We start from the raw sequence: 27,981 nt of genomic DNA, 5'->3' as shown, positions 1-27,981 counted from the left end.
AGTTCTCCTTGCCGCCACTTCTCCCCACACAAACATTTATTTATTTATTTATATTTCATAAAATTTATACACTGCTTAACCAAACAAAAACAGTGGCATCAAGAAAAAAATCACAACCATACTTTAAAACCTAAAAAAGTATCAGTATTAAAACAGATTAAGATTACTTCAACATTCTTAATGTCCTTTCAAACCAATCAGAATGCAACGCTGTGGGCCCTTCTAGCTCTAGTAACGACTCTTCTCTTCTTTTCTGTGCTTTCCCCTCCCACTTCAAAAAATCCATAGAAACATTGAGGTTCAGCAGCTCAGTACCTGCAGGTGCCCTGGTGGGCCTGCAAAAGCCAAGGTGTCTGAAGGCCCTGGAGCAGTGATTTGTAACTTAGATCAGGGCTTTTTTTTCAGCTGGAGCTGAAATGGGTGCCATTGCCATTCAGAGAGAAAAAGGAAGAAGTTCATAGTTAGCTCAGGCATCTCTTTTTCTAGAGAAATAGCACTGACTTAGATCAAAGATTAATAGGAGAAAGATTAGTCTTTTTGTCGTAGCATTTTACTCTTCCTTTCTAATCTGAACACAACAGAGTGCTCAATGCAGCTTGCATCTGATTAAAAACAAAATATAATAACCAGGGGCTGCTGCTGCTCCTCACATTGTTCACCTAACTGCCACAGCCACCAAACTCACCATCCCCTTGCCAAGCTGTGCTGCTGGCCTGCATCTCTGTTGTCACACTGCAGGCCACCTATTAGCAGCCACATAGTGTGATGACATGTCTTCTTACAAAGATGTAGTTTAGTAAGATTAAAACACTACTAAATTCCCAGCATACAGTTAAGATAAAGAATGTGAGAACCAGCAAAATGGGGAGGAAAAAAGTCAATCTGAAATTGGCCTGCAGACTTGGTAGAATGAAAGGGATTTCAAGCAATAGCTGTATCCTAGTAAAGAGAAGGCCACATGAATCTTCTCCACATGGTGGGAGTCACAAAAATGTAGGCCCTTCCTTAATTCCCATAAGCCATACTGGAGACAATAGTGGGAAACACACGAAGCCTCTTCAGCTGATCTCAGCAGACAAGCAGACTTGTGCAGGAGGAAGCAATGGCCCTTTAAAATATTTACTTTATTTGTTATATTTATATACTGCCCTTACAGTATTAACTCTCTGGGTGATGTACAAACATATTAAAAGTATCAAATAGATCAGAATTTAAACAGTAAATAAAATTATTTAAACATTAAAAAAATCTAAAAATGACATAGCTGCTAAACACAATTTGAAACCAACATAAAACCAGTAGGGGAATAATTCAGTGCAAGAGTCTAAATGCATACCACTTCATTTAAGCAGTGAAGAACATTAAAAAATAACCATTGCTTTGAATTGTGTTCATAAAATCGTAAAATTGTGGAGTTGGAAGGGACCCCAAGGGTTATCTAATCAATGGCCATCCAACCTCTCCTTAAAAACTTCCAGTGTCTGAGAGTCCACAACGTCCCAAGGGAGTCGATTCCACTGTTGAACAGCTCTTACTGTCAGAAAGTTCTTCCTGATGTTTAGTCAGAATCTGCTTTCTTTTAACTTTAATCCATTGCTCTTAGCCTCCACTGCAGGAGAAAACCAGCTTGCTCCATCTTCAATGTGACAGCACTTCAGATATCTGAAGATGGCTATCATATCTCCTCCGAGTCTCCTCTTTTCCAGGCTAAACATACCCACACCCTCAACTGTTCTCCATAAGGCTTGGTCTCCAGACCCTTACTCATCTTTGTTCGGAAATGGGTGAGCACTTGGTATCTGCTCCCTGCTTTTCTCAGTACCATGGTCTGGCTTCATGTCATCTTCTGTGTGCAAGCAGCATAAGAGTTGCGCTAGTTAGGGCAGAATTTAATACAAGACTATAGCATTTCATTCTGCTTTACACTACCAAGTGCATTCCCATAGGGCTAAATGCCTGTACATAACATAGTTCACATTTATGTGTGTTAAGATAGAATCAGACTTTGTCCAATTTTTCTTTTTCTCTGTTGCACAATAAAGCTTCTAAACTGAAATACATGGTAACTGTGAAACTGCTTTCTCCCCTTTCCTAAGGGCTGTTCAGTCCTCTGGGAATTCCTGTAAAGTGCTGATAGAAGGAACTGCTTCAGAAATCATGAAGCTTCCTCCTGCATCCTAGAAAGCATCACTTAACCCCTTGATAACCTAAAATGAGGAATGTGAAACTTGCATAACGTCTATGATAGCAATGCATTTTGATCGACAATTTGCATTGGGATGTAGCCAATGCAAATGTGGTGTTTTGCAGCAAGCTTTTTGGATGGAGGGAGAGGGAGGAGATAGTAGAGACTGCAGGGTTTTTACTCTAAAAATACATGGGATTCTCCCTGTTTGGTTCCACCCTCCAATTCTTTCTTCATATGATCTCTCTGCTGTGTGCTCCAGTTTCTAGCTTTCTTTATAAATTATACATTTGTATGGCTTCAGCTTCGCTGAAAGTTTTTTTGCCTGCTCTGAATCTTAATGAGCACCCCAGGGTTGTGGAGATCCAGGTGGCTTTCCTCTAGAAAGGCATGGGAATGCTGTAAATATTTGTGGGAGGAGGTCCCTTATATGTGTGATTTTAAAATAAAGAATTGTGGTAAACAACAATCAAGGAATGATGCCATCCCAGAAATAAGTTGTGTGCAACTTTGGAGTGTTGTTCATGATTGGTCTTTGATTTCCCCCCCTCCTGCTCCTTGCCCTGGATATATCAGAATGCATGTATTTGATCCAAACTTTCTTCTGTTGCCATTGAATTAGCAGCCCTAGGCAAGACAAAGATGTGAAGCCAATTGGCAGTTCTTGACTACCGGTAGACACTACAAATCTTGCTTTATTATATAATAAAGCCCATTTTAATAGCTTTTCATCTTCATAATTAAAACACTTAATGCCTGTAGTACAAATATATAGAGCCAAAGGATAGCATCCAATAAATGTTCTCTAAATTTAATACCTTATCACAGTGCAAACAGAATAAACTTTATATTTTAACGCATTCTTTTTCCAAAGAGAAAGGAACTACGTACCATTGGGGATGTCCAGTGAAGCTGAATGTTGGAAAATTCAGGACAGACAAAATAAAGTATTTCTTTACACAGCTCATGGTTAAAATGTAATTTGTTCTCACAAGAGGTGCAGACGCTTTGAAAGAGGACTAGACCAATTCATGGAAGATAAGGTTGCCCATGACTATTAGTCACAATGGCTACATTCTACCACTGCTGTCAGAGGTAGCATGCCTCTGATTACTAGTTGCTGAGGTTCACACTCACCCGGTTTGCTCTTGGGTCTTCTTTTTGAGCTTCCCATGTGGCTGCTGTGAGAGCAGAGCATTGGACCAGCATAGGCAAACTCTGCCCTCCAGATGTTTTGAGACTACAATTCCCATCATTCCTGACCACTGGTCCTGTTAGCTAGGGATGATGGTGGGAGTTGTAATCCCAAAACATCTGAAGGGCCGAGTTTGCCTATGTCTGGACTAGATGGACCGTTGTCCTCATCTTGTGTTCTTATGGCAGTAGTTTATTCAGCAAAGTTTTATCACACTGGAAAAAAATCTAAGGAGATAGAATTGACAAGTGAATTTCCTTGGTGTTCTAAAATTAGTAAAATATCCACATTTTTTTGTATTTTATTATGGTGGTGTTCCTCAGGCTGTAATGTTACTGTTTTATTGCATGTGTTACATCATATCTAGACTGACCGCAGGGGACCTTCCCTGCAGAAACTGTTACGGTACCTGCCTTTGGTCCCTGGCGACATCGTTTAATCACACCTTTCTTGTTGGGTTTTTATTATGAAATTATGAAATGCTTTATTCCTTTTCAGCTTTTTTTGTTACACTTTATTGCTTTGGAGTTCTGTAATTCAACTCTGAGACTGTTACTGAGTCAGGTACTTTATCTTCAGTCGCTTGAGGTTTCTTGCTCAGAGGCTGCGTTTAAAAGAAGGTGAAATGTCTGGTTTGTGGAATTTCAGACTGTATCAGCACTGAACTTGTATTATTTGTCTTGGTTCATGCTTCTTACAAAAGATTCATCATGTAACATCTTCTGCTTTTTGTCTGCATATATTGGATTATATTGGATTAGGCCAAAGTCCCTGTGCAATTCTTTGGCCATAGTTTTGTGTGTGTGTGTGTGTGTGTGTGTGTGTGTGTGTGTGTGTGTGTGTGTGTATCAGACAGGGCATAGATTATTGCATGCTCCTGTGAGACTGGAATAGCCAAGATGTGTAATGAACAGGAAAAAGTGGGGAGAAAGAAGAGGCTGCTGTAATAGTGGACTGAGACAACATGAGCCTAAGGGCATCATTAACTCTTATCATACACCACTGTAATAGCCGAGTCCCACAGCTATTATTAGATAGCTGCAAATTGGAGTGGTATAGTTTGGCCCCTGTACAGTGTGGGAGTTCTTAAAGTATAATATTTTGGAGAGCATGCAATTACCCAGTCTTGCAGTAAGAATATTGCGCTGATAGCCTTTACCACAAACCATGTAGTATGCTTAGAATCAAATTCCTATCTTCAGTGATAACATGTATGGTGAAACTGTGTCTTGTGATCTACCTGCAATATATGAGCTTTATTTTAAGAGATCCCTGTTAGAGATTTTTATTATAAAAACACATTTAAGGTTCTTTTTGTTTATCTGGCTTCCTGAGTGGTCACTTAAGGCAAGGCATGCTATGTTGCATTATTGATTTGCGAATCTTGAATAATGTGTTTCCATTACTTTTTAATAAAACATTTCTGTTGGACTCTGCCTAATCCATGAAGTTTGGCAGAGATCCACTGGCAATCAGTTTTCAGTGGAACTGCACTAAGGGCTTTAGAAACAGAAGCTTTAAGAATTTAAGACACATATGCAGCCCCAGGATATGTTTTCTGAACAAAAGATAACCTGAGGCAGATTTCCCTAATCAAGAAACAGATTCGGAGATCAATACATGAATGTTTAGGGTGCTGCCTTGTATTTAATAGTTCCTTAGTATAATTAGAAATAGGGTCAGTTAGCAATTTGCCACAAACAACATTTGACTTTTCTCTAAAACCATGTAGAAATAGGTTTCAGCAAAAATGTTGCAATTAAATTTTTAAAATTTATTGTAAACATTTAATGCCACCTTTCCCCTAATTTGTACATTTCAGAAGGGTAGGATCAGCTTTTCCAATAAATCCACAAAACAAAGCAGCAAACCAAGCAAACATTTGTGCTGGTGCCCACGTTAGTTGTTTGTGCACATCAGTGGCCTGAAAGAAGCTGTATAGATTTCTTATCTATACAGCTGGAAATAGTTTTTTTCTTGCTAAAGGTTACCAGGCAAGTGCCTGTTTTTAAATACTTTGTACAGATACAAGCATTTGGGGGTTTGGGGCTATGGTGCAGAAGGCTATCCATACTTTTTTGCTAACTTGTCTAATAAATTAATTTGACTGTTTTAGATGGTATAGCACAGGATGGCCAACTCCCAAGAGACTGTGATCTACTCACAGAGTTAACAAGTGGCGGTGATCTACCCCGTTTTGGGGGGTTCAGGTCAAAGTTGTAGGGCTTTTTTAGGGGGGAGGAAAGCCCCATTTCTTTGGGGTGCAGGGCAAAAATGTTGAGGTTTTTTAGGGGAGCCAAAGTTGTTGAGCTTCTTTGGGGGGAGCCAGTGATCTACCAGTGATCTACCACAGACGTCCAGTGATCTACTGGTAGATCACGATCTACCTGTTGGACGTGCCTGCTATAGCAGAACTGAGAAGCTTTTGTCTGCATATTAATCACAGCAATCATTGCACAGATGGCATTTCCCATTGGAGAACGGAACCACATTTTCGTGCTGAGTGATAGGACTCAATTTCTTACAGTGACTGCAAACGAAACGTCTGCTTATTGTTTGACAAGCAGGTGGCTTCTTTCCATGTGCAGGCCGTTAAACTTGCTTAAATTCAGAGGCAGAATTGCAGTAGAAATACCCTCTGCCAGTTGTTGCTTAGAACAGAGATTAATGGCCCAAACCTTTCATTTTAGAAGCTTAAGCATTATACATGACCTGCTAATATTCTTTCAGAGGGCTATCCTACACGATGAAACAAAATTGCAATAAAGATGCCTTTATCTTCTCTTGTTAGTATTTGTAGATATATACATGAGTTTTTAGGCCATGTACGCTATAGCACTGCACTTCAACTGTTGGGTTAGGACCTACTAGTTGGTTTTGGCCTGATCTGATGTGGGTCACAACAGCAGCACTACTACCATGCAAATATATGGTAAAAGAGTAAGAAATGGGTCCCCAAATGTATGTTTGGTCTGAAAAGGCTAAAGGGTTGTCTTAAACAATGTAGTGATCATCTCTCTTCCTTTTTTCAGATGAAGACGGTTAGTGTTGCCTTAGTGTTGTGTCTAAATGTTGGTGTAGACCCTCCTGATGTGGTGAAGACAACTCCATGTGCCCGTCTTGAGTGCTGGATAGGTGAGTCCATTTGAATATTATTTGTTTAATCTTTTAACCAGCCTGTCTTGAGACTAGATGCAAGTAACAACACATTAAACACAAATCCTGTATTAAAATGCAGATTAAAGCAGGTTGATTTACTAAATGTCACACTACCTCCTCCTGGTGGCTTAATTTTAAGCCACTGAAATTCAGCCCTAGTGTAAAAGGGCTTATCTGTCTGAAAGAGATTCAGCCTCAGGCTAGCTTTGCAGAGGAGGATTGTGGAGCAAATATCAAGAACACTTCTCTGCATGGCCACTGCTATTTGTGTGAAGCCAGAAACATGGTGCTCATAGTTGATCTATTCTAGAGGATTTCAGAGGCATGTGGGCCGCAACACATTTTGGGGGCCACTTTGAATATTATATTGTTTTTTATTTATACCCCGCCCATCTGGCTGGGCTTCCCCAGCCACTCTGGGCGGCTTCCAACAGAAAAATAAAACACAATAATCTATTAAACATCAAAAGCCTCCCTGAACAGGGCTGCCTTCAGATGTCTTCTAAAAGTCTGGTAGTTGTTTTCCTCTTTGACATCTGTTGGGAGGGCGTTCTACAGGGCAGGCGCCACCACCGAGAAGGCCCTCTGCCTAGTTCCCTGCAACTTGGCTTCTCGCAACGAGGGAACCGCCAGAAGGCCCTCGGTGCTGGACCTCAGTGTCCGGGCAGAATGATGGAGGTGGAGAATAGTGTGTGATTAGTTGTACATTATAGTTCCTCTATTGTGTATGTCCCTGGATATAACCAGAGTTAACGTAGGGAAGTTTTGATACCTGCAAGGATTTGGGTGTAATAGTATGCATTTTGCATTTAATTGTTTACTAGAAAGAGGTTTCATAATGCAGGTTAGATATAGGTCACCAAAAACCCCAAACCAAATTATTTTCTTATAGTTTTACATTGTGATTTTTGACTGCTGAGAGAAGACATATTGACATGGCCAAGAGACTGGACCTTGGGGGCAATAATTCTCAAACTGGAATGTCTGTTGAAGAAATTGCGCAACCATAATTCTTTCCTTTCTTTTTGTGTTAGTTCACCTCATTTTCCTGGTATCTTAATTGAGACTGGGCATTAGTTCTTGTTTGTTGATTAATAGACCCTAATCGGAATTGAACAGGGGTGCTTTGTGTATGAAAATGTTTCATTAAACCACCAGCAGCTCCTTGCCAGAACTTCTGTTTAGTTCAAATGTCACAAAAGCATGGGTTCTGAAAAGGATCCCAGTAATTTTGATAAATTGAATTTGGTGGAGAGAGGGAGACATAAAACTTTCTGTGCACCGCTGTTGTCTAAATGACAATTTAATGTCATTTATAATGTCACATATTCAGTATGAATGCAGTCTGTCTCCACACACACCAGGTATTTCCCAGTGTGCGTGATTTGTATGCATAATTAATTAACTTGTTCTGTGTGGGTCTCTGGCTTTCCTAAGAGCATGTATTCTAATGGACAAACAAAATCTAGGAAATGTTGGATTGCTCCAAATTTTGGAATATTGCAGTAAATGGAAAGGTCTTGTCTGAAATGAACAAAAAGCCAGAGGCATTCATATTGGTATTGTCTGGGTATTTTCTTACCCTGTAAAACAGCTGCAACATCCGTTTTAATTGCTAAGAAGATAGAAGGTTTTACAAAGCGACTTCAGCATTTACTGCAGAGCTGTTAACCAGGACTTATGTATGCATTCATGTTCAGTTATGTGAAGATAAGTATGGATGATTTTTCCTTGTATTATAACAGCTGTAGTATAATGCTAGTATTTGGGGTGCTACAACAACTGTGTATTCTATTCTATTTTTTAGTAATAAGTGCACTGAGTATAGGAAATAATTGTGAGGAGTCATGCTTTTCCATTTGACTCGGCACGCTGGCACCCCCAACTAGCTGAGAAGACATCACACTTTTATAATCGTTTCTTGTCTGCATTTTGTACTGGGGTACTCCCCACTTGCTTGCTCAGTCTGATTTGTAAGTAGCAGAGGACCAGGAAAACCCAGGCATGATTTTTCCAATGTCCAGGAGAGCCTGAACACGTTTTGCTCCAATCTGCTGCCTACTGGCCAGAGCAGCAGAGAGCTACAGAAATATTTGGGATTTCCTGCTGTAGCCCTACTAAGAAGATGGAAGTGTTGAAAGAAGTAACATCTCCTTCCCCATACATGCAGCACAGCAAGCCACTGAATGATGAATAGTGAGATGTGATACAGCCTTTCCCCCTGTACTCTGTGTTCTAGACGCTTCTGCATATTGAGTAACTGGGAGGTAGAAGGAAGGAAGGTGCTTTGCATCCCTGCAGTGAAACAATGTAGGAATTGAGCATTCCCTGTTTTGTCACCTGGTACCACTGTGTGTGATATTTATATTTATAAAACACAATTTATACTTTTTAAAAAAAATACAGTGGTATTTTAATAGCCACTAAGTAATGTTTTTGCGCTCTTCTCCTTTTGCTGTGTCTTAAACCTGTCTCTCTGGGATTAAAACTGGAGTGAACAAAATGTGGTTATGTTTTGAAGGTGAGTGAAGAATAGGTGTGCATATCTTCTGTAATTTGCCTTGAATGAGCTTTGAAGCACTAGTACATTCATTTTTGGGAAGCTACGGTTGTTAGGTGTACTGCTTTCACTCCATATAATAGACAGTGTTCCTGTAATATTTCCTATCTTCTCTTGGAAAAATGACACCTGTCTCTTATTTTGGTTTTGCTTTATGACCTGGCATTAAATGTCACAATAAGAGTGTAGAAAATGTCATTAAGAAAGATGAATGCCCTGTAGCATTCAAAGGGGGTGGTGGAATCTGTTTATAACAGTAGTGTAAATGAGTTGAATACTGAATAGAAGCAATGTAATTCAACTGAAATCTCTCTGTTTATACACTGCCTAATGGAGGCAGTGCATCAAAACAAGGCAGGAAATGTGACATGGTTTGTTACAGTCCCTAGAAATGGACTAACTGTAAAATAATACTGTTCTTTTTTCTCTAAATGTGACCCAAATGCCACAATGCATCATTAAGAGCTAATTTTAGCAAAATGGAAAACAGCAATCCCAGGACAGTTACTTCTCCACTGTGTCTGGAAACCATGCTAGCCCTTAATAATGATGTATAGGTAAAAGAGATGTGGGTGGCGCTGTGGTTTAAACCACTGAGCCTCTTGGGCTTGCCGATCAGAAGGTTGGTGGTTTGAATTGCCACAATGGAGTGAGCTCCTGTTGCTCTGTCCCAGCTCCTGCCAACCTTGCAGTTCGAAAGCACGTCAGTGTGAGTAGATCAGGGGTTCCCAACAAAAATTTCTCGAGGACCCCTCATCGAGCCGCTATTGTGACAAGGACCCCCATTAATTCCTAATCCTAAAATTAAAAAGTGAGAGCCAAATTAAGAGTCTTTTTATATTTTATATTTATACGTTTTTTACAGTTCTTCCTCTTCATCTGTAGACCTTTGTCGTTTTAACGAACCACTTTTTAACCAACGGTCCATTTTTAACTACGCGAACTGTAGCTTCCGCGAAAAACAACGCCTTGTTTACAAACACTACTGTTTTGCAAAGAGGCAGCGTGCGCCAGGGAGGAGGGAGGGGAATGGAGAAGACAGGGTACCTGCGCAGTAGCGCACAAATGAAGCCGACGCGAGCAAAGTATCTTGGGGAGGTGAGCGTTAGTAGAATGCGTGCGCTGCCGCTTTGCAAAACAGTAGTGTTTGTAAAGCGCCACCTAACGGCATACAGCAGAACTACTGCCTCTATCTAATTCTAGTTTTGCGCTAGATTCTGCTCATGCAGGAAAAGGCCAAAACAAAAAATCTGTTATCATACGAAATATATTTAATATATTTTTTATTCTAATAGCATCTTGCGGACCCCTCTGGCATAGCTCGCGGACCCCTGGGTGTCCCCGGACCACCTGTTGGGAACCACTGGAGTAGATAAATAGGTACCACTGTGACAGGAAGGTAAACATTATTTCCATGCACTCTGGCTTCTGTCACAATGTTCTGTTGCACCAGAAGCAGTTTAGTCATGCTGGCCACATGACCTGGAACGCTGTCTGTGGACAAATGCTGCCTCCCTTGGCCTGAAAGTGAGATGAGCGCTGCAACTACCTTTGACTGGATTTAACCATCTAGGGTCCTTTACCTTTAATGATGTATGACTAAATACTTGACAAAGATACCATTCTTTTGCTCTTTTCATGTCTGGGTAAGAGCAGATACAATGCATTTATTATTTCAATACAGAACAATAAAATTGATGGTAATCCTGTATTCTCCAATCTTTTCAGTCATTTGTCTGAAGTCAGCTCTTACCACCACTTTTCTTTGCTATTGGTGCTTTTGCTGGATCCTTCCTGGGCATTTTAGTGGGTATGAAAGGATGCATGAGAAAACATCAGAGTTAAGCAACTGGAAGATGTGCTTGATAATCACTTCTGGGTCACCTTGGAGGTCTGCTACAAGGGCATAGAGCAGGCTATTCCAACATTTTGATTCTGAATGTGTGACCCAAGAAACAGTGTCCCATAGTGCAACTTGCTTATCTAGACAATGCCAACTGCCTGAAAGTATTTGCCTCTCAATGAGAGTCACAACTGTCCTGTGAGGTAAGTTTAGACTGAGAGACAGTGACTGGTCAGAGTTCACTTCATTAGCTTTATGGCTGGGACTGCATTTAGAAACCATGCTGGTGATTGGGAGATACAGTATTAAACTGTATAGAGTATTAAGCTGCTGCATTTATGGATGAAAAATGTTTTCATGAAGAATGAGATTGGCTCAGTTGAGCATTGTGCTGATTGTGTAGGTTACTGTTTTGTGTGTTATCTTTCTGAAGGTACCTTATTTGTGTCCAGTCCAAAGTCAGCTTTAAAAGCATTGACTTCAGAAAGCAAGAATTCTTTATAGTATTTTTTTTTTAAAAAAATCTGAATAGGGAAAATGTCTAACCCATTCTTAGTTCTTTTCACCTTAGAGCTATTGCTTCACCAGTCGATACTAGATTTGTTCTTTTTGTCCATAGTGTCAGGTGGCTTCCATTAAGCATGCAAATGTTCCTTTAGCATTCCACAAGGACATGATTCTTCCCTAGGTAGACTTCCACTGTAATTCATTAGTCTCTTTTTGCATGCATTTTTTACAAATTAATCTTGGTGCTTCAGGGAGTAATTTGGAAACGGTCCAGTTTTTCAGCCCTAGCTTTGCAAAAAGCATGGTACTGTATTGGAAGGATGCTTTTAGCTCAGTTCTTAAAGAATGAGACGGGCCTTCTGAGGAAGATACAGGCAGTTAAGTGGGGAGATGTAAGCTTTTGTCTGAATTGTGTATTCTGAGTATCAGGAGACAAAATGCTAGCTTACCCATCTTCTGCTTTAAAATAGGTGAGAACTTTTCATGTTGGTTTTGAGTGTTGTGGGGCAATCTCCCCCCCCCCCCATGGGGAAGCCTGTTCCTTTAATATAGGCAAAGCTAGGGCTCAACACACATGGGACGCAGGTGGTGCTGTCGGTTAAACCACAGAGCCTAGGGCTTGCGATCAGCAGTTCAAAAGCACATCAAAGTGCAAGTAGATAAATAGGTACTGCTCCGGCAGGAAGGTAAGACCTCTCCTTCCCAGAGGGGAGGGGTTGCGAGCAGGAGCCATTTCCCGTGCTTGCAGGGGGGCGTGTTCAGCCCCCTGCGTTAGCACCGCCCAGCCACTACGTTAAGCCCCTCAGCCGGCCAATAGTGCTTGCTGGGGGGGGCGGAGTCTGCCTGCATTTAAGCGGTGGGAGTTTCCTTACCCTGCTTCCTGCTTGCATCAGATCTCCTGCCCTCCATCCCTTTAGGCTTTGCTTTGCTTTGACCATGCTATGGACTTGGGTTGGTCGCCTTGGTTGCCCAAGGGGCCTGGTAGGAGTCATTTTTATCCATGTGGCAAATTGGCACCGGCCTCTTGGTTTTTTCACCTACCTCATAGCAATTCGTCACAACTTTTGGTATTGGCGGTTAGGCATTGGATTATTCAATATGTGATGTATCTGTGTTCTGTGTCGGAGGGCAGGTTGTGGCCATCACCTACCTCCTTTGGGTATCCCGTTAAAGGGATCTGGCGGTCGTGGATCCTGTTTGATGCCCTGATGGGGTTAGGGCCATGGCACGGCCCCCGGTGACTTCGGGGGAAGCTTCCAGTTGTATTTGCATCAACAAGCTCCTCCCACTGTTTGTTAACCCTAAAGTGACTCCACACCAGTCAGGGTGGAGTCATCTGTCGCGTTCCTGTCCAGTGCCTAAGCCAATACCACTCACATGCCGTAACCAATAAAGTTGTGGCCTTATTTTGCCCATTAACCTAAAATCACATCTCCTTGTGTCTTATTTACTCCACACGGGGGGCTGGTCATTGACTTGCAAACGGCGTTTCCGTGCGCTGCTCTGGTTCACCAGAAGCGGCTTAGTCATGCTGACCACATGACCACGGCTGTACGCCGGCTCCCTCGGTCAATAACGCGAGATGAGCGTCGCAACCCCAGAATCGTCCGCAACTGGACCCAACAGTCAGGGGTCCCTTTATCTTTACCTTAGGGCTCAACACATGAGTGAATACAAGCAGCTGGATTCCCTTTGGCTTACATTAGCAACATCTGGAAATGACTGTATCTGTTGTCTCATTGGCAATTGATGGTGCTGGCTGAGGCTGATGCAAGTTGGGAGTTAACAGCATCTGGAGGGCAACAAGTTGATTGCAGAAGTCTGAGGAATTGCATTACTGTACTGGAAATCATTACTTCCTCCCCAGTTCACCAGTTTTTCTCCATAACTGTGTTGATAACCTTTTTTGTTCCTTTATTGAAAAGTGGGATCCATAAATGTTCAGAATACTAAATTCTACTCTGATACTCAATTCTGTGTTTGAACTGCACTAGCCTTGATTACAACTGACCACATACTTCTCCAGAAACCTCTGTTTTGATAAAAGATGAGCAGAGCAGCTGAAGGGATTACTTTTTCTTTGTGCGTCTTTTGGAATATTTTGATTTGGTCTTGGAAAAGCACTTGCTATTTACCTATACTATCTGTTCTTTCCTTATTTTGAAAATAAATAAATCAGCTACTAGAATAAAAAAGCTAATTCCTTTTGTTGGTAATCGTCATGCCTATCAAAATCCTGATGTTCTGAAGCTATAGTGCTGAAATATAATTTCCTATATCTCACTGCACTAAACCCAGAACCTCAAATACAGCTTTTCAAAAGTTTTAAGCGGAGAGCACTGCTGTGTGATTACGGGCATTAGCTTTTTATCTGTGAAAAATCTTCTTTTTGAGCTGAGCTCGATGGAAATTAGGGAGACAGCCACCTTGACAACTTTATGCTTACCATGGGAAGACAGCTATAACCTGCTGTTCCGGATTGTGGAGAACACACACACACACACAAACACACACACACGTTGTTGCTGTCTAATAATAGTACCATGAAAAATATACAAGGTGGCCACATCATAATCTCATTTCACAGAAATCACTTAGAAGGTACCTGCACATTTTACCCTGTAACGTGCGGGGGGAGGGGGAGGGGCTATATACTTGTTTTTATTTAAGTAAGCTTTCATGGCTGCCATGGCACCTTGCTGGGTTGATTACCTCTGTTTTAAGGTAGACTTCTTCAGTTGGCTGGGACAGGGCAAAACTGGTGGAAATGCTAAGCATGTTAGTGTCTTTACACCAAGCTCCCTTTCTATTAGTGTCCTAAAGGAAGCAGCTATCTCATGCTCCAGGGCCTTTTATCCAGAACTTTTGCAAATTGCCTGGTTTGCTATGTTACATCCTTGGAGATTGCACAAGGTTGGTGCAAAGTAATGTCATGAGCTATAATCTGTATTCAAATACCCTTCCCTCCATACAGAATTAGAAATTATGTGAATATTCTTGAGGAGCTGATCAAAAGTCTCATGACTCTTTTATGTGTTTTAGATCCTCTGTCAATGGGGCCACAGAAAGCTTTGGAAACTATTGGTGCAAATCTGCAGAAACAGTATGAAAACTGGCAACCAAGGGTAAGTATGATTTTTGTGTTAGAGAGGAGTTCTATGCCTCCTTTTTTCCAATCAACTGTGTGTACTACTTGTACTACATGAAAAAACCCTGGTTTCAGCTTGGAGTATGGACCATCCCTTATATAACTTAATGACTTGCCAATATTCATAACTTGTCTGTCCATTCGTGTGCATAGAATCTTGCAAGTTCTCAAAAGCTATTAGGCTTTGGTTGGGTGAATGTACTTTGAAACAGGAATAATTTTCAGTCAAGATTTTTATACTACCATTTATATTCCACATGGCTCCCATTGGTATAACTTTCTGAGTAGTTGGAATTCAGTAGTTAGTTTCCGTGTAGGTTGGGGTCTTTTCTGCACCATCAGTTTTTTGGTGAATTTCTGCAATCTTGACCGGTTCAACTATGCTGTTTATGACTGTTTGTTAGCCTTTAGATTTATGGTATGGTAATTGCCAAAAACAGGGATCACACTAGCTTCTTTCCATGGAAGTAGCAATTTGTGTAAAGCCCCCATGGCTTTGGCAGTTTTAATTATGGTAGCAAAACCATGCTCAGTGAGCTTAAAATTGTTGTACCCATGTGGGCATCTGCTACCTACAAACGTCTTCTCATATGGAAAGATTGTCACCCAGTTCAATTTTTTGGTTGTTGTGCTCCATAAACATTATATGTCTGAAGCGGGCACATTCCATTTTTGTAAGAAATAATCATTTCAAGTAATTCTGTTCATAAATATTCAGGGGGCACAGTCACTCTTTAAGTACTGTGACCACATATTGGGGATGGAAGATGTGAGCAGACTTCACATGCTCTGTCTATATCATTTTTCTGGCTTTGGTACATTTGGTACAAAATTCCTTTGCACAATTAAGACGACACAATACTTTCTGTATATGGAATGTGTGCTGTGCTTTATCACACATAGTGGTGGTTCAGGCACAAGGCTTCAGTAGCTATGAGAACTGATGTACACAATGGTCACAAGGACCATCAATCCTTTGAACACCCTTGTAACCTGAGTTCCATCTGGGGACGCCCCTGTTGGGCACAAAACTGGAGTATGTCTTTGGCTCTCTTCTTTCCGCTCTTTTGTGTGTGGCAGTTCATGAATTCTTTTCCTGGTTTGAGGGAAACCATAGTTTGCTCTTTTATCTGAACCATGAAAGTATGGTTTGTAACCCATGTCCAAATGGGATTAAACAGTTAAATATAGTTTGCTCAAATCAAGAAAATGAATAGGGCATCTCCATGTTTGAGGAAGGCTAAAGGATTGTGTGAGAGGTCGGTTCAATCCAGGCTTGTGAATACAATGCCAAACTGTGGTTTGATGTTGCTTCTAAACTTGGCTTAGGTTTAAAGCCATTTTACTGTTGAACCTACCGTAATTCTGTGTGTGCATATTCTAGAGCCAGAAGTTTCCACGTGCTTTGTGTATTTTTCTGCCAGTTGCATAAGATTTGGTAGACTATTTTTCTTTTCTTTTAAAAATATTTATGAAACAAATGTAACAATAAAATATACAAGAAAAATAACTACAAGAAAAGTATACAATAATAAAAAGGGGTAGGAATATTATCTATAATCTCACAAACATTTCAAACTCCAAGGCTATTTTTTATTCCTCCATTTTTCATCTTCAGTATTTTGATCAGTAACTGTGTTTTGGATTTCACATGCATTGTTGATTGTCAAGAGAACTCCTGTGTTCCTATTCTGATGAACTTACAGTATTATTGTCACATGTGCAAATACAGATAGCAATCTTCTCTGCTTGAAATCTTGATCAGTGGACAGCTGTAGGGTATGCTCCGGAATTTTGAAAATCTTCTTAGTATTCTTTTCCTTTCCCAAGCGGGGAGCTCGAATGATAACTAGCTTGTCCTGGCTATAGCAATACCCTTAGGTAAATTTATTCCTAGTCATTCTACTTTAAAGTGAAATTGGTTACACAGAGACAGGTGGCTGTTTCATCATTAATTTATTTGTTCCCGTATAATTTATAAAATCAATAAGGATAATAAATTGCCACAGCAAACGTTTTCTTTGGTAACATGAGCTCAGAGTAGACAGAGGCAGCATCTCTTTCTGAGCAGTTCAGAATAAAATCTTTGTTGAAGCTGATTAGTTATCAGAACAGATTTAAATATGGATTTAATATCCTTGTGGTGGTGTGAATATTAAAGTGTGGGATGTGAATTGCTTCAGAAGTGTGCTAAAGTCAGGGGAGAGAGCTACGGGCATTAGCTTTGCATGTAACTTGGCTTCTCTAGTTGAAAAGGATCTTGTGTAGCAGGGTTGATAAACTCGGTTTTACAGTACTTTGACCACAGCCTGGTGAGGAATGAGGGCTCTCTTTGACCATGCATTGACTTCAGAGAATCTCAACACAACAGGGATGAACACCCTGTCCTTACCATGCCCTTTCTAGCCTAGGTCTGCGAAGGAAAGTAGGAACTTGTTTCCCAGACTATGAGTGTTTGAGGACCAGGACATTCACAGGGAAACCAAAATGCTTGTTTACAAAGCTATTGTACTACCAACCTTACTATATGCTTGTGAAACATGGACCACTTATAAACGCCATCTCCAACTCCTTGAAAGATTCCATCAATGGTGTCTACGACAAATTTTACACATCACTTAGGAAGACAGGTGAACTAATACCAGTGTACTGGAAGAATCAAAGATCACCAGTGTTGAAGCAATGATTCTTCAACATCAGCTTCGTTGGACTGGTCATGTTGTGTGGATCCCTGATTATCATCTTCCAAAGCAACTACTCTATTCTGAACTTAAAAATGGAAAGTGTGATGTTGGTGTTCAACAAAAGAGATTTAAAGACTGTCTCAAGGCAAATCTTAAAAAATGTAGTATAAACACCAACAATTGGGAAACACTTGCCTGCAAGTGCTCCAATTGGAGAACAGCCTTTACCAAAGGTGTCATATGGGCTTTGAAGACACTCGCTCAGGACACAAGAGATAAACGTGCTAAGAAGAGGGCATGCTTGGCAAATCCACATTGTGATCAGCTCCCACCCGGAAACCAATGTCCCCACTGTGGAAGGATGTGTGGATCCAGAATTGGCCTCCACAGTCACTTATGGACTCATTATTAAAACCGTGTTTATGGAACAGAATCTTACTCGGCTACGGGTGATCACCAAAGAAGAAGAAGAGGAAGAAGAAACTCAGAGTGTTGTTGCTAGTAAGACTACACTACTCCTGCTGGTGAGCACAAATTTTGGGTAACTTCCAAGGGCAAACTTGCATGTGTCGTGTTTTGAGCACTCTCAGTAGCTGCTGTCTTGTTACTGTAATTAAATCTTCATATTAAAAAGATCCTGAGCCAGGAACCACTCTGGATCATAACTTAGGAGAGAATGTTATCGGGATAACTAAGGAATCTGCAAATTAAATTTGCATTATATTGGCATGATTGTGTACATTTGCTTGTTTCTTTTCTGCTGCTTATTTAGAATTAAATCCTGTGTTTAGGGAACAGTGACTTATGCTTCCATTGGCACCTGCATCAGTTTGTAGCAGTTTTAAATTTAGATAATTGCAGGATTGGCATCAGGGGCCAACCACCTAATTGTTTATTAAGAATAATTATGTCCCGCCTTTCCAACAGAATGCTGCTCAAGGCAGCTAACAATAAAAACAAGCTCATCAAAATACAAGCTGAAATGTAAATAAAACCATGAAAAATAACCTTAAAAATAAGCGCCGAGAAAATAAACAGCACAGGTCCAAATTGTACCACAGCAAGACTCTATGACTGCTTATAGCATGCTTTCTAAAATATTTGCTGTCTCCTCTGTGTCTGCCTTCCATTTGTGGATGTAAATACAGTAGTGACACCAGATGATTTTTTCCAAGATATTTATCAGTTGTCCTGCCAACAGAAAGAAAATGGAACAAAGGAGATTAATCTTTCTGGGGTGTGAACATTAATATAAATGTTATATTAAAAAGTCAGCATAAAGGCCTAGCAGCATTTTTCTGACATTCTGCTGGCCAAGTATGCATTTTGTTAGAATAAAACTCAAACTCTAAAGAAGCTACAGGAAATTTAGTGTGTTTATTGACAAAATGTGTTGATTCAAAATCAGTGAGCTGAACTAATATGTTTTCTTTTGAAGAGATTAAAAATGGACTGCCCTATAAGTGAAATCTTCAACTGTATCAAACAGTTCACCTATTTTGATACCCAAAAGTAGTGCCTTTAGGGAGGACAAAAATATTCCCGCCTATTTATTCCCCCATTAGTTGCTATTTTAGCACCATTTTATTTTAAACCAGGTCAGTCAACTCCTGCAAATAATAGTTTGTGGGATCATGTGGTGAGGATATAAGTGGTGCCATACATTCAGGTTTGCCTACATGGTAGTGACACATGGCCAATTGAGAGCATGAGCAATGCTTCTTGAAACAGCATTGCCATTCCCTTTTGTCCCCCTTTGTAGCACCCCGCCACCCCCAATCACAGGTTGGATGCCTTTTGCTGCTACTGAAATATTTTGCCAAAAGTACCCTCTTTTAGTCAAGTCCTAGTTAATTCTTCATACTGGCATTTCCTTTTTTCAGCATGATAACTTGTTTACTGTAATTGTTTTGAAATTGTTCAGTTATGGCTCAGTTTTGGATTTTTTAAGTTTCTGAAGGTTCTTTTTTATTTATCTGTATTTTAAACATAAGAACTAACCACTCTTCACAGTTCTTATCATTTTCTGATGGCCTCCCCCCCCCCCCAAGAAATAAGGTAGGAAATAAGAGAACAAGAATGTCAAAGCAAGACGAGCCACTGTATAATTAGTTTTTGTTTTGATGAGTTTGGAAAGTTGCTAGAGGCTGCAGACTCATACATACTTCCCTGGAAGTGCACCCCACTGAACTCGGTGGGGCATACTTTTGAGTAGACATGTGTGAGATTGTTTTATAGTGATAAAAAAGGAAAGCAGAACTGAATAAGCCACTAGGTTAAAAACAACCAAACCAATAACTTTTTTAAAAAAACAATGTGAATTCAAGGGGAGATTCGGTTTAAATACAGGCTTGATTGCATAACCATGTATCAGTGACATACTTGTTTGCATAAGAAGATAAACCATAATAAAATGTTGGTTTCTTCAGATTTGAAACGCTCTTGTTGGATATAATGGAAGTATTGAAGATAAAAGGAAAGGGTTGTTACCTTCTCACTTCCACTCAAATTCTTTCTGTCCAGATGCAGCAGACCTGGCAAATTCTGCTGGCATATTTGGACAAATATATAGCTAGTTAACGTGATTTCTGTAAGTATCTTTGTTGTAAGATTGTTGATTTCCTTAGTGGTAACATTTATGCGAGCATGAAAGGCCACAATGGTTTTTTTACGAGTAAAATTGCAACGATACCACATTATTGCACATACTGATGAGTCATGCAGTTTCTAGTATCCATGCTACGTGCCATTCCAGAGCCCTTCTCTTTTCAGCAGTAACAAGAATAATGAATCCCGTGGAACACAGCCTATTGGCTGGCTGACATGAGACTTTAACACAGCATGTGGAACCTAAGGTATAGTAAAACCTCAGGGCACAACGAAAACAAACGAGTCTCTCTGCTGTTTAATGACAGAGTCCATGGAATTGGGGGAAGAGGGTGGGCTGGGGAGGGGAGTTGGCTTCGGGTAGCAGCAGGTACTCTGCGTGTGGGCAGACCTCATGCTGCCTTGTATAGTTTGTACAAAACATGAGGCAATTACCGAGCTCAGATGTTTTGTGTGCAAGATACTTGGTTTGTAGCGGTAAATCACTGCCCTTTGAAACATTGCAAAGCTGAACACGTACTACTTGATTGCATTCAGCCAGCTTTTGAGTTTTTCCTGCAGTAATAAAGAGAAGTTGCTGGGCTATCTGCAATAAAACAATAGGAGAATGATTGAATCTCTTAGACCTTTGCTGTAAATACTAATAGACCTACTTTGGTTGTGATTCCCCCACCCCACCCCCACTTGCTTAAATGGTCAATAAGGCTGAAGAGAACCGCATGCCAGGGCACTGAAATAACCAGCCTAGCGACAGAGCTTGGAAATAGTTTATCATGAATGGATGACAAGTATTGATTATTGGAAAATTGCTACTGAGTGTATGAGCTTCATTGGAATAGTTATCCAATAAGATGTGGAGTAATGAGGCTTCAACGTTTAATGCAATTTTGCTTACAGGATTTGTTCAGTAAACGCATTAGTTGAAATATCTGCTTGGGTAAATGCAAAGATTTTAGAAACTAATTTTGAAGGGAATCTGAGAAACAATGTTGACAGTTTCCAAAACCAACTCTGCTCCATGCTTGAATGGTATGCCTCTTTAGTTTGTAACTACTTACAGGTTTTCTAAAAATTAAATACTTTTTCGTGTTTCACAGCTGTATAAATTCTTGTGCTACAAGGGTGAAAAACACTAGAACCAGTTTCATCTACAGAATCATGCAGTTAAGTAAGCCATTTCATGCAAGGTTCAAATTATTTTTTTATTGGGAAGCAAGTATAGAGGCTTACAAAGTTCCAACAAATTAGAGTTCTGCAATCAAGCATGAGAAATACTTTAATGCGACACACACACACACACACACACACACACACACACACGAGAATGAAGATGAGAGATTATTTAGGAATACGGTACTTGTTGCCACGAAGGGGCACTAATACCTGACAGCCTTGATTGTGGTAGGCCACTCTAAGCCAAACTTTGGCTTAATGCAAATGTGTGAGTATTCAGGCTTCTGGAGAGGAGCTTGCAACCTCTGTAATCTTTTTGCTGCTGTGCTGTGAAGAGCTAAGCCAAGGTTTGCTTTAGTGTGCCATCTAAACTCAGACTCATGCCTCCTGGTCAAACCCCAGCCTTCCCTTGACTGGAGCCACCTTCCCTTGTTCAGGCAGTGACCAGTATGCCTTTCCTCACTCATTTTGAGCAACAGCCCAAGCAAGGGAATGCCAATCAAGTTATTTATTTATTTTGTGGCGACCCGTGTAGGGTGGTGGTGCCTAGTTTTAGCATGTCATCTTGTGGGAACTAGACCTTAAAGGTAAAGGGACCCCTGACCATTAGGTCCAGTCGTGACCGACTCTGGGGTTGCAGCGCTCATCTCACGTTATTGGCCAAGGGAGCCGGCGTACAGCTTCCAGGTCATGTGGCCAGCATGCCAAAGCCGCTTCTGGCGAAACAGAGCAGCACACGGAAATGCTGTTTACTTTCCTGCTGTAGCGGTACCTATTTATCTACTTGAACTTTGAGGTGCTTTCGAACTGCTAGGTTGGCAGGAGCTGGGACCGAGCAATGGGAGCTCACCCCATCGTGGGGATTCGAACCGCCGACCTTATGATCGGCGAGGCCTAGGCTCTGTGGTTTAACCCACAGTTAGTAATCACCCTTAAGACTCCTTCCTTATGATGGACCAGTGCCCCTAAAGCTCACAAAATATAAACAGAAGACAATTTGTTTTCTAAATAGATGTTATCAAGGCGTAACATTTCCCCCCCAAATATACCTTTCTCTAGTCCAACTACCTAGTTTGACCTCTGCCCTGACAGTAACATTTGTAATACTACAGTAAGCATTGTTGAGAGGCTGTTTGTATCTGAAAAGCAATATATAAATGTTTGGAAACCAGTATATTTTTCAGAAGCAAGTCCCTTCGTGTGGACTTTGAATCTGGACAAAAATACGGTACTACTTTTGTATGCTTGTGTTTATATCTGCAGCAGCTCCCTAGGTGGGGTGGAGTCTAGATTGTAATTGTAGCATTACAATATATTTTACATTTTGTCTCTCTCCCTCTTCTTTGAAATGAGTGCAGAGGTTGCTCAGGGGTTCACACTTTGATTAATTTTGTTTTCAATATATGTAGCTTGTTTCACTCTGATCTCAGCCTTCAAATTAGGTATCTGATTGCATTGTGTTTTATGTCTTTCCAGTCTCCCTTAAAAGTAGATGGATGGATTGAGGTGTAGCACATCCTTGAATTGCAGAATATTGTACACACACCAATTTACATTTCAGCATTTCTGTGTTCCTTGAGATAAACTGTAGCAACATCTCCTTCATTTTAGAGGCCAGGGCTTCCAGGTGGACTCTAGTCCCATTATTCCTTTCATAGAAATAAACCACTAATCAACAGAGGCTGTTGATGAAGCTTTATTTTTGGCTTTTGCCAATTTCGGTGAAGTCCATTCCAAGCCACATGTCTGCCTTGTTTCTATAATAAATATTTTTTGGATGCACTCATGATCCATTAGCATCTGTTGTATATTTTTTGCTGCTTGTTTCACTGGACTGTGGATTGTATTCATTGACCAGATGATGAACATAGCAGTCCGCTACATCAAGGCAAAGATTCATGTGCATTATATATAAGTGCTTCTATGTTTGTAGCCTTCTGGTAGTAGTCTTTTAAATCCTGTATACTTGGAAGCTCCATTGAAGTGGGGCTTACTCTTAGATAAAATTTTGGTTTACCCAGTTTGCTTTTTGGGTAAATTGATACAAATTTTGTATATTCTCTTCACCATTGCCTAATTAATGTTTGTAATTAATTGCTCTTGTCCCTCTAAATGCTAGAATAGCCAAATGTTAGAAATAATGAATAAAATAACATATCTTAATTTTAACAGATTAAGCTCTTTTTTGCTTCAACATATTTTTGTCAGTGCTGTTGTAAATTGTCTGTACACAGCAGTTTGGTTACATTTTCTGAAAACCATTGTGTCTGAGGAATTGAGACACTGATTTATCTGAGGAACTGGGAACTTGCTGATTTATTTCCAGTATTGCAACAGTGTAATTGTTTACAAAAGTGTGACAACAATTCTTGCTCCCGTATGCCCCTCCATCTATAAACGGTCTAGTGCAATAAGAGAGGATGCTTTAGAAGGCATCGATGGGTCAGCTGAGTCTCTTTTCCATGAAAGGTACTCCTGGAGCAATGGAGTCACATGGGAAATGAAGCACAGGGGCTGTTTGGTACAGTTGTGAGCTTTTACATGCCAGTGTTTCATTTCCAGTATTCTGGCTTTAGAGAACACCAGCATTTTCTCTGCAGCCAGTTGGAATTGAGTTAGAGCGCCTTGTTCCAAAAAACATTAGCTCCTCCTTCCATATTTTGGCAGTTTTAGCATTGAACCATCAACAAAAGCTTCCCTGCTTTAGATCTTTCCCAGGGTCATTGACAGGGAGCCAAATATCATCCCTGACTCTAGTTGTAATGGTTACTTCCTGGCTTCCTTTTCCCCTGGACTCTGAGCTTTTGCCTAGTTCGTGTTGTTTATGTATTTGTGACAAACTGCAAATGAGGTCCTGTAGCCAAAGGCAAAATTGTAGGCTGGATGGCACACAGTTTACATAATTCAGAATCTGGTGTGAAGTACTTTGCAGCATATGCTCATTAAATTTGTATGAAATTAGTTCCCCCCTGCTTTTGGTTGATGATTTCACCCATCTCCAATTTCATTTTTACTCCTCATTATCCAAAATATTTTAACTGAATGATTCTATATAAATTCACTAATAGCAGGACTGGCTCACCCATGAGGCAAGGTGAGGCAGCTGCCTCAGGTGGCAGGTTCCAAAATGTCTTGGACCAGCCCTGACTAATAGGTTTAAATATCTCTCTAGCTTTAGCAATCTCCCTTCCTCGTTCCTACCTGTATTGCCTTTGAATGCCACAGTGGATGTTCTCACTGATCTAACTCTGATCCTAGAACATTCCCAATTCTCCCTCGTTTTATTGTTTTTATTTTATAAGAGTATTTTGAGGATACTTCTTAGGGCATAGCCCTTACAAGGACTGCAGTAATGGCAGTATGTCTTTCTGAATATAGGTCAGGTTAATTTTCCACATTCTGGTATCTGCCATTACTAGACCGATTCAGTTCTCCACCCCAGAATCTGTAGCGAGATCCTGGGAAGTGCTTCGTGCAAAGGGGTTGTTCTGATGTCTTGAAGCATGTGGAGCAAGGTGATAACGATTACTGTGACCCTTTCTTTATATCTTTGGTGCCCTGAGGAAACAGTTGAAAAGCTGAACTGCTCCAGAATTTTCCCAAAGAACTTTTGAATCTGATTCCGATGGTGGTAGTTAACCCAAGCACTGACCAGGAAGGTAATTCTCAGGTCTGCAGTGGGGACAAGGTGTTGTTAATCTAGCATGTGAACGAATGGTGCGCAGCAGACCACAGGATTGTGCTGAAGCCCTACATATTAATGTAAATGATGAATGGCTGGGCAACTTTTCTTTTGGAGACACTATAGGGATTTTGTCCCTCTTTTAATAAACTGAAACTGTATTCAGAAGCTGAATTTCCCTTTGGCAATGGAAAAAGTTTGAGACCTATTTATTACAAAGATTATCTAGCAGCTCCAAGAGCAAAGATGTAAAAATATCCTTAGTTTGTGATTTTATAACTAGGCTTGAATATATGCGCCAGCTTCTTGTTTGTCAGGGCTGACAGTGTGTGTATGTGTGAGTGGGTGGGTGACTAAATTAAGTGAACAGAACTTTGTTTTTTTAAAATTCACTCCTTGTTTTTGGTCCAGCAGTTTCTAGAGTTCTTCATTTGTTCCATTATTTTATTGCTAATTGTTAAAATGCTGTTGAGCAATCAGATTTCCTTTTTGTTAAGGTGGCCTGAACAATTTTTAAAATTAAGCAGTAGCAGTAAAATTTTGTGTGGCTCATAATAATATTGGTTAGTTACTTGTCTTTTATTTGCTAGCTTTTAAAGCATTGAAATAGCTGCTGTTGGTGATTATGGGCATTTAGAATGGCAAAAAAGCAGGGGCTCCTAAAAACCTGTGCAAAATCTTATCAATAATAAAGGAGGGTTAGGCTTTTAAAAATCAGCCCTGAGTGCTCACTGGAAGGACAGATCGTGAAGCTGAGGCTCCAATACTTTGGCCGCCTCATGAGAAGAGAAGAATCCTTGGAAAAGACAATGATGTTGGGAAAGATTGAGGGCACTAGGAGAAGGGGACGACAGAGAACGAGATGGTTGGACAGTGTTCTCGAATCTACAAACATGAGTTTGACCAAACTGCGGGAGGCAGTGCAAAACAGGAGTGCCTGGCGTGCTCTGGTCCATGGGGTCATGAAGAGTCGGACACGACTAAACGACTAAACAACAAGGCTTTTAAAAAATCCTTGGCATTACGGAAGTGGGCTTTGGGATTGATGTTTCCTTGTTGGAGACAATTCAAAGTTGAACACACAACTATGCTACTACAGTCATACCTCGGTTTAAGTACGCCTCGGTTTGAGTATTTTCAGTTTAAGTACTCCACGGACCTGTCTGGAACGGATTAATCCACTTTCCATTACTTCCAGTGGGAAAGTTCGCTTCAGGTTAAGTACTCCACGGACCGTCTGGAATGGACTAATCCACTTTCCATTACTTTCAATGGAAAAGTTCGCTTCAGGTTAAGTATGCTTCAGGTTAAGTACAGACTTCCGGAACCAATTGTATTTGTAAGCTGAGGTACCACTGTAAGTATTCTTCTTCTTTCGCGATCACTTGTAGCCGAGTAAGATTGTCTTCCATAAACATGGTTTTAACAATGAGTCCGTAAGTGACTGTGGAGGCCAATTCTGGATCCACACGTCCTTTCACAGTGGGGACATTATACCTTGCATTTTGTACTACCACCATCTTACTTGTATATTACCTTTCGCTGGTAAACAGTGCTTAAGGTGACTCACAACATCACAACGGTTGCAAAATTCAAGAGGGTTGCAAGACACAACAAAATTTAATTAGTCATGGTAGGCTAATGAAACCACCTACTTCAGGTGGCGCAATGGGTCATTGTGTCTGGCTGTTAACCAGAAGGTTTGTGGTTCACATCGTCCACCCAAGAATGGTTGTGGTATGAGCAGGATTCTTGCATTGCAGGGGATTAGACTTGATGATCCTCGGGGTCCCATCTCTACAATTTATATTAATAAATAAACAACAAAGTTAAACAGTTCATAATGCTGTACAGCAGTAAAAACTACACAAACGTAATCTAGATAATAACAAAAATAATGCATCTCTAAAACTAAATCCTAACCTAAAATAAGGTCCTTGGATCACTGTGTAACACTGATTTGTATTTGAACATGCATTTTTGTGAATATTGTTTTTTAAATTGCACAATGCAGAAATTGTTTGAAATGAAATTAGAAATGATCTCGTGCAAAATTGAAGTGGATCAGAAATAGGCAGATTAACCTAGTGATGGTCTCAGCAGTCAATGACTTATGTGTTTAGAGGTAGGATGCACCGGACATCAGTTTTTGGGGAGAGGGGAACAACAGTGTAAAAAGAGCTACTGCCTTAATGCCCTGGGGCTTCCCAGAAGCTGGTTGTTCTTAAGTTCTTTATTGGTACATTGAAATAGTGCCAAGTACCTGGCTAAAAACATAAATGTGTTTCCAGCACCAATAGCAGGACAGTGCCAGGTGGCTTTCTTTGGCAAAATGTTCCCTAACTGCAGAACAATAACATGAAATTACTGGCTCAGCACCTCTGCAGATCTTTTAATATGAGGCATGCATACTAACGACAGGCCTTTGCAGCTGTTTAATTTTTTACTTTTTCATTAGCCAGTCACTTTAATGATTCTCTGTATTGTTTAAATGGTGCTTATGCCCTAATGTTGTACACCACCCTGATATTTATAATGATATGGCAGTATAGAAATGCATTTATAAATAAAACTGAATAGAATGACAAAAATTAGTTTGCAGCTAAATGGAGCATTTGTGCAGTTTATGAAAATAATCCAAAATCTTTGCCCATGCAGCCCACAGGCACTACAGAACTACATCTGCTTAGGGAAAAGCAGGTTTCTGTTTTGCTGACGTATGTACACATACAGGGATACAAAGCAAGATCACCTGATGCCGAAAGCTCAATTTTATCCTCACTTATTTGGAAGTAAGGCCCACTGAAGAAAATTAGGCTTAATTTTTATTAAACATTCATAGGATTGGGTTAAACGTATCCTGAACTTTCTGAAAGAAAGAGCCCAGAGACTAGCAAATGATATACAAGGATGCTATCTTGTATATCACCAGCATCTAGAGGGCCCATATGAATGGTCTTGCACTATTGATATTTACCTTTAAAATAGCATTTTTTTCTGCGATCTATTCAGTTCTTAAAATAAAAACAATTATCACTCTGCTAACTAAACACCATGACCATTGGCTTTATATCTCATTGAGAAACAGTTCAGTAACTACAAATTCAGTAAGAAACCCACCATTATAAATAGATGACTTATTGTGTCATAATGTTTTATCTCGGAAGGCAGATATTTTCCCCATGTTTTTTTTATAAAATATATATATATTAAAAATGCCTTTAAGATAACATGATGC

The 27,981-nt window shown here is 40.3% G+C and overlaps 1 protein-coding gene across 5 annotated transcripts in view; it reads left to right on the top strand.

The window, feature by feature from the left end:
- Positions 1-27,981, top strand: part of RPTOR (regulatory associated protein of MTOR complex 1) — a 386,906-nt gene that overhangs the window by 103,779 nt on the left and 255,146 nt on the right. For all 5 annotated transcript variants that reach the window (XM_088661471.1, XM_035104148.3, XM_088661470.1 and 2 more), the window contains exons 2-3: positions 6,413-6,515; positions 14,492-14,574. In XM_088661471.1, the coding sequence (XP_088517597.1) occupies positions 6,413-6,515; positions 14,492-14,574 (186 nt within the window). The remainder of the gene's footprint in view (positions 1-6,412; positions 6,516-14,491; positions 14,575-27,981) is intronic.

This window comes from Zootoca vivipara, chromosome 2, assembly GCF_965207765.1.
Source record: "Zootoca vivipara chromosome 2, rZooViv2.hap1.1, whole genome shotgun sequence".
NCBI lineage: Eukaryota > Metazoa > Chordata > Lepidosauria > Squamata > Lacertidae > Zootoca > Zootoca vivipara.
The sequence above is the reverse complement of the archived record's forward strand: the minus strand, read 5'-3'. Positions and strand labels throughout refer to the sequence as shown.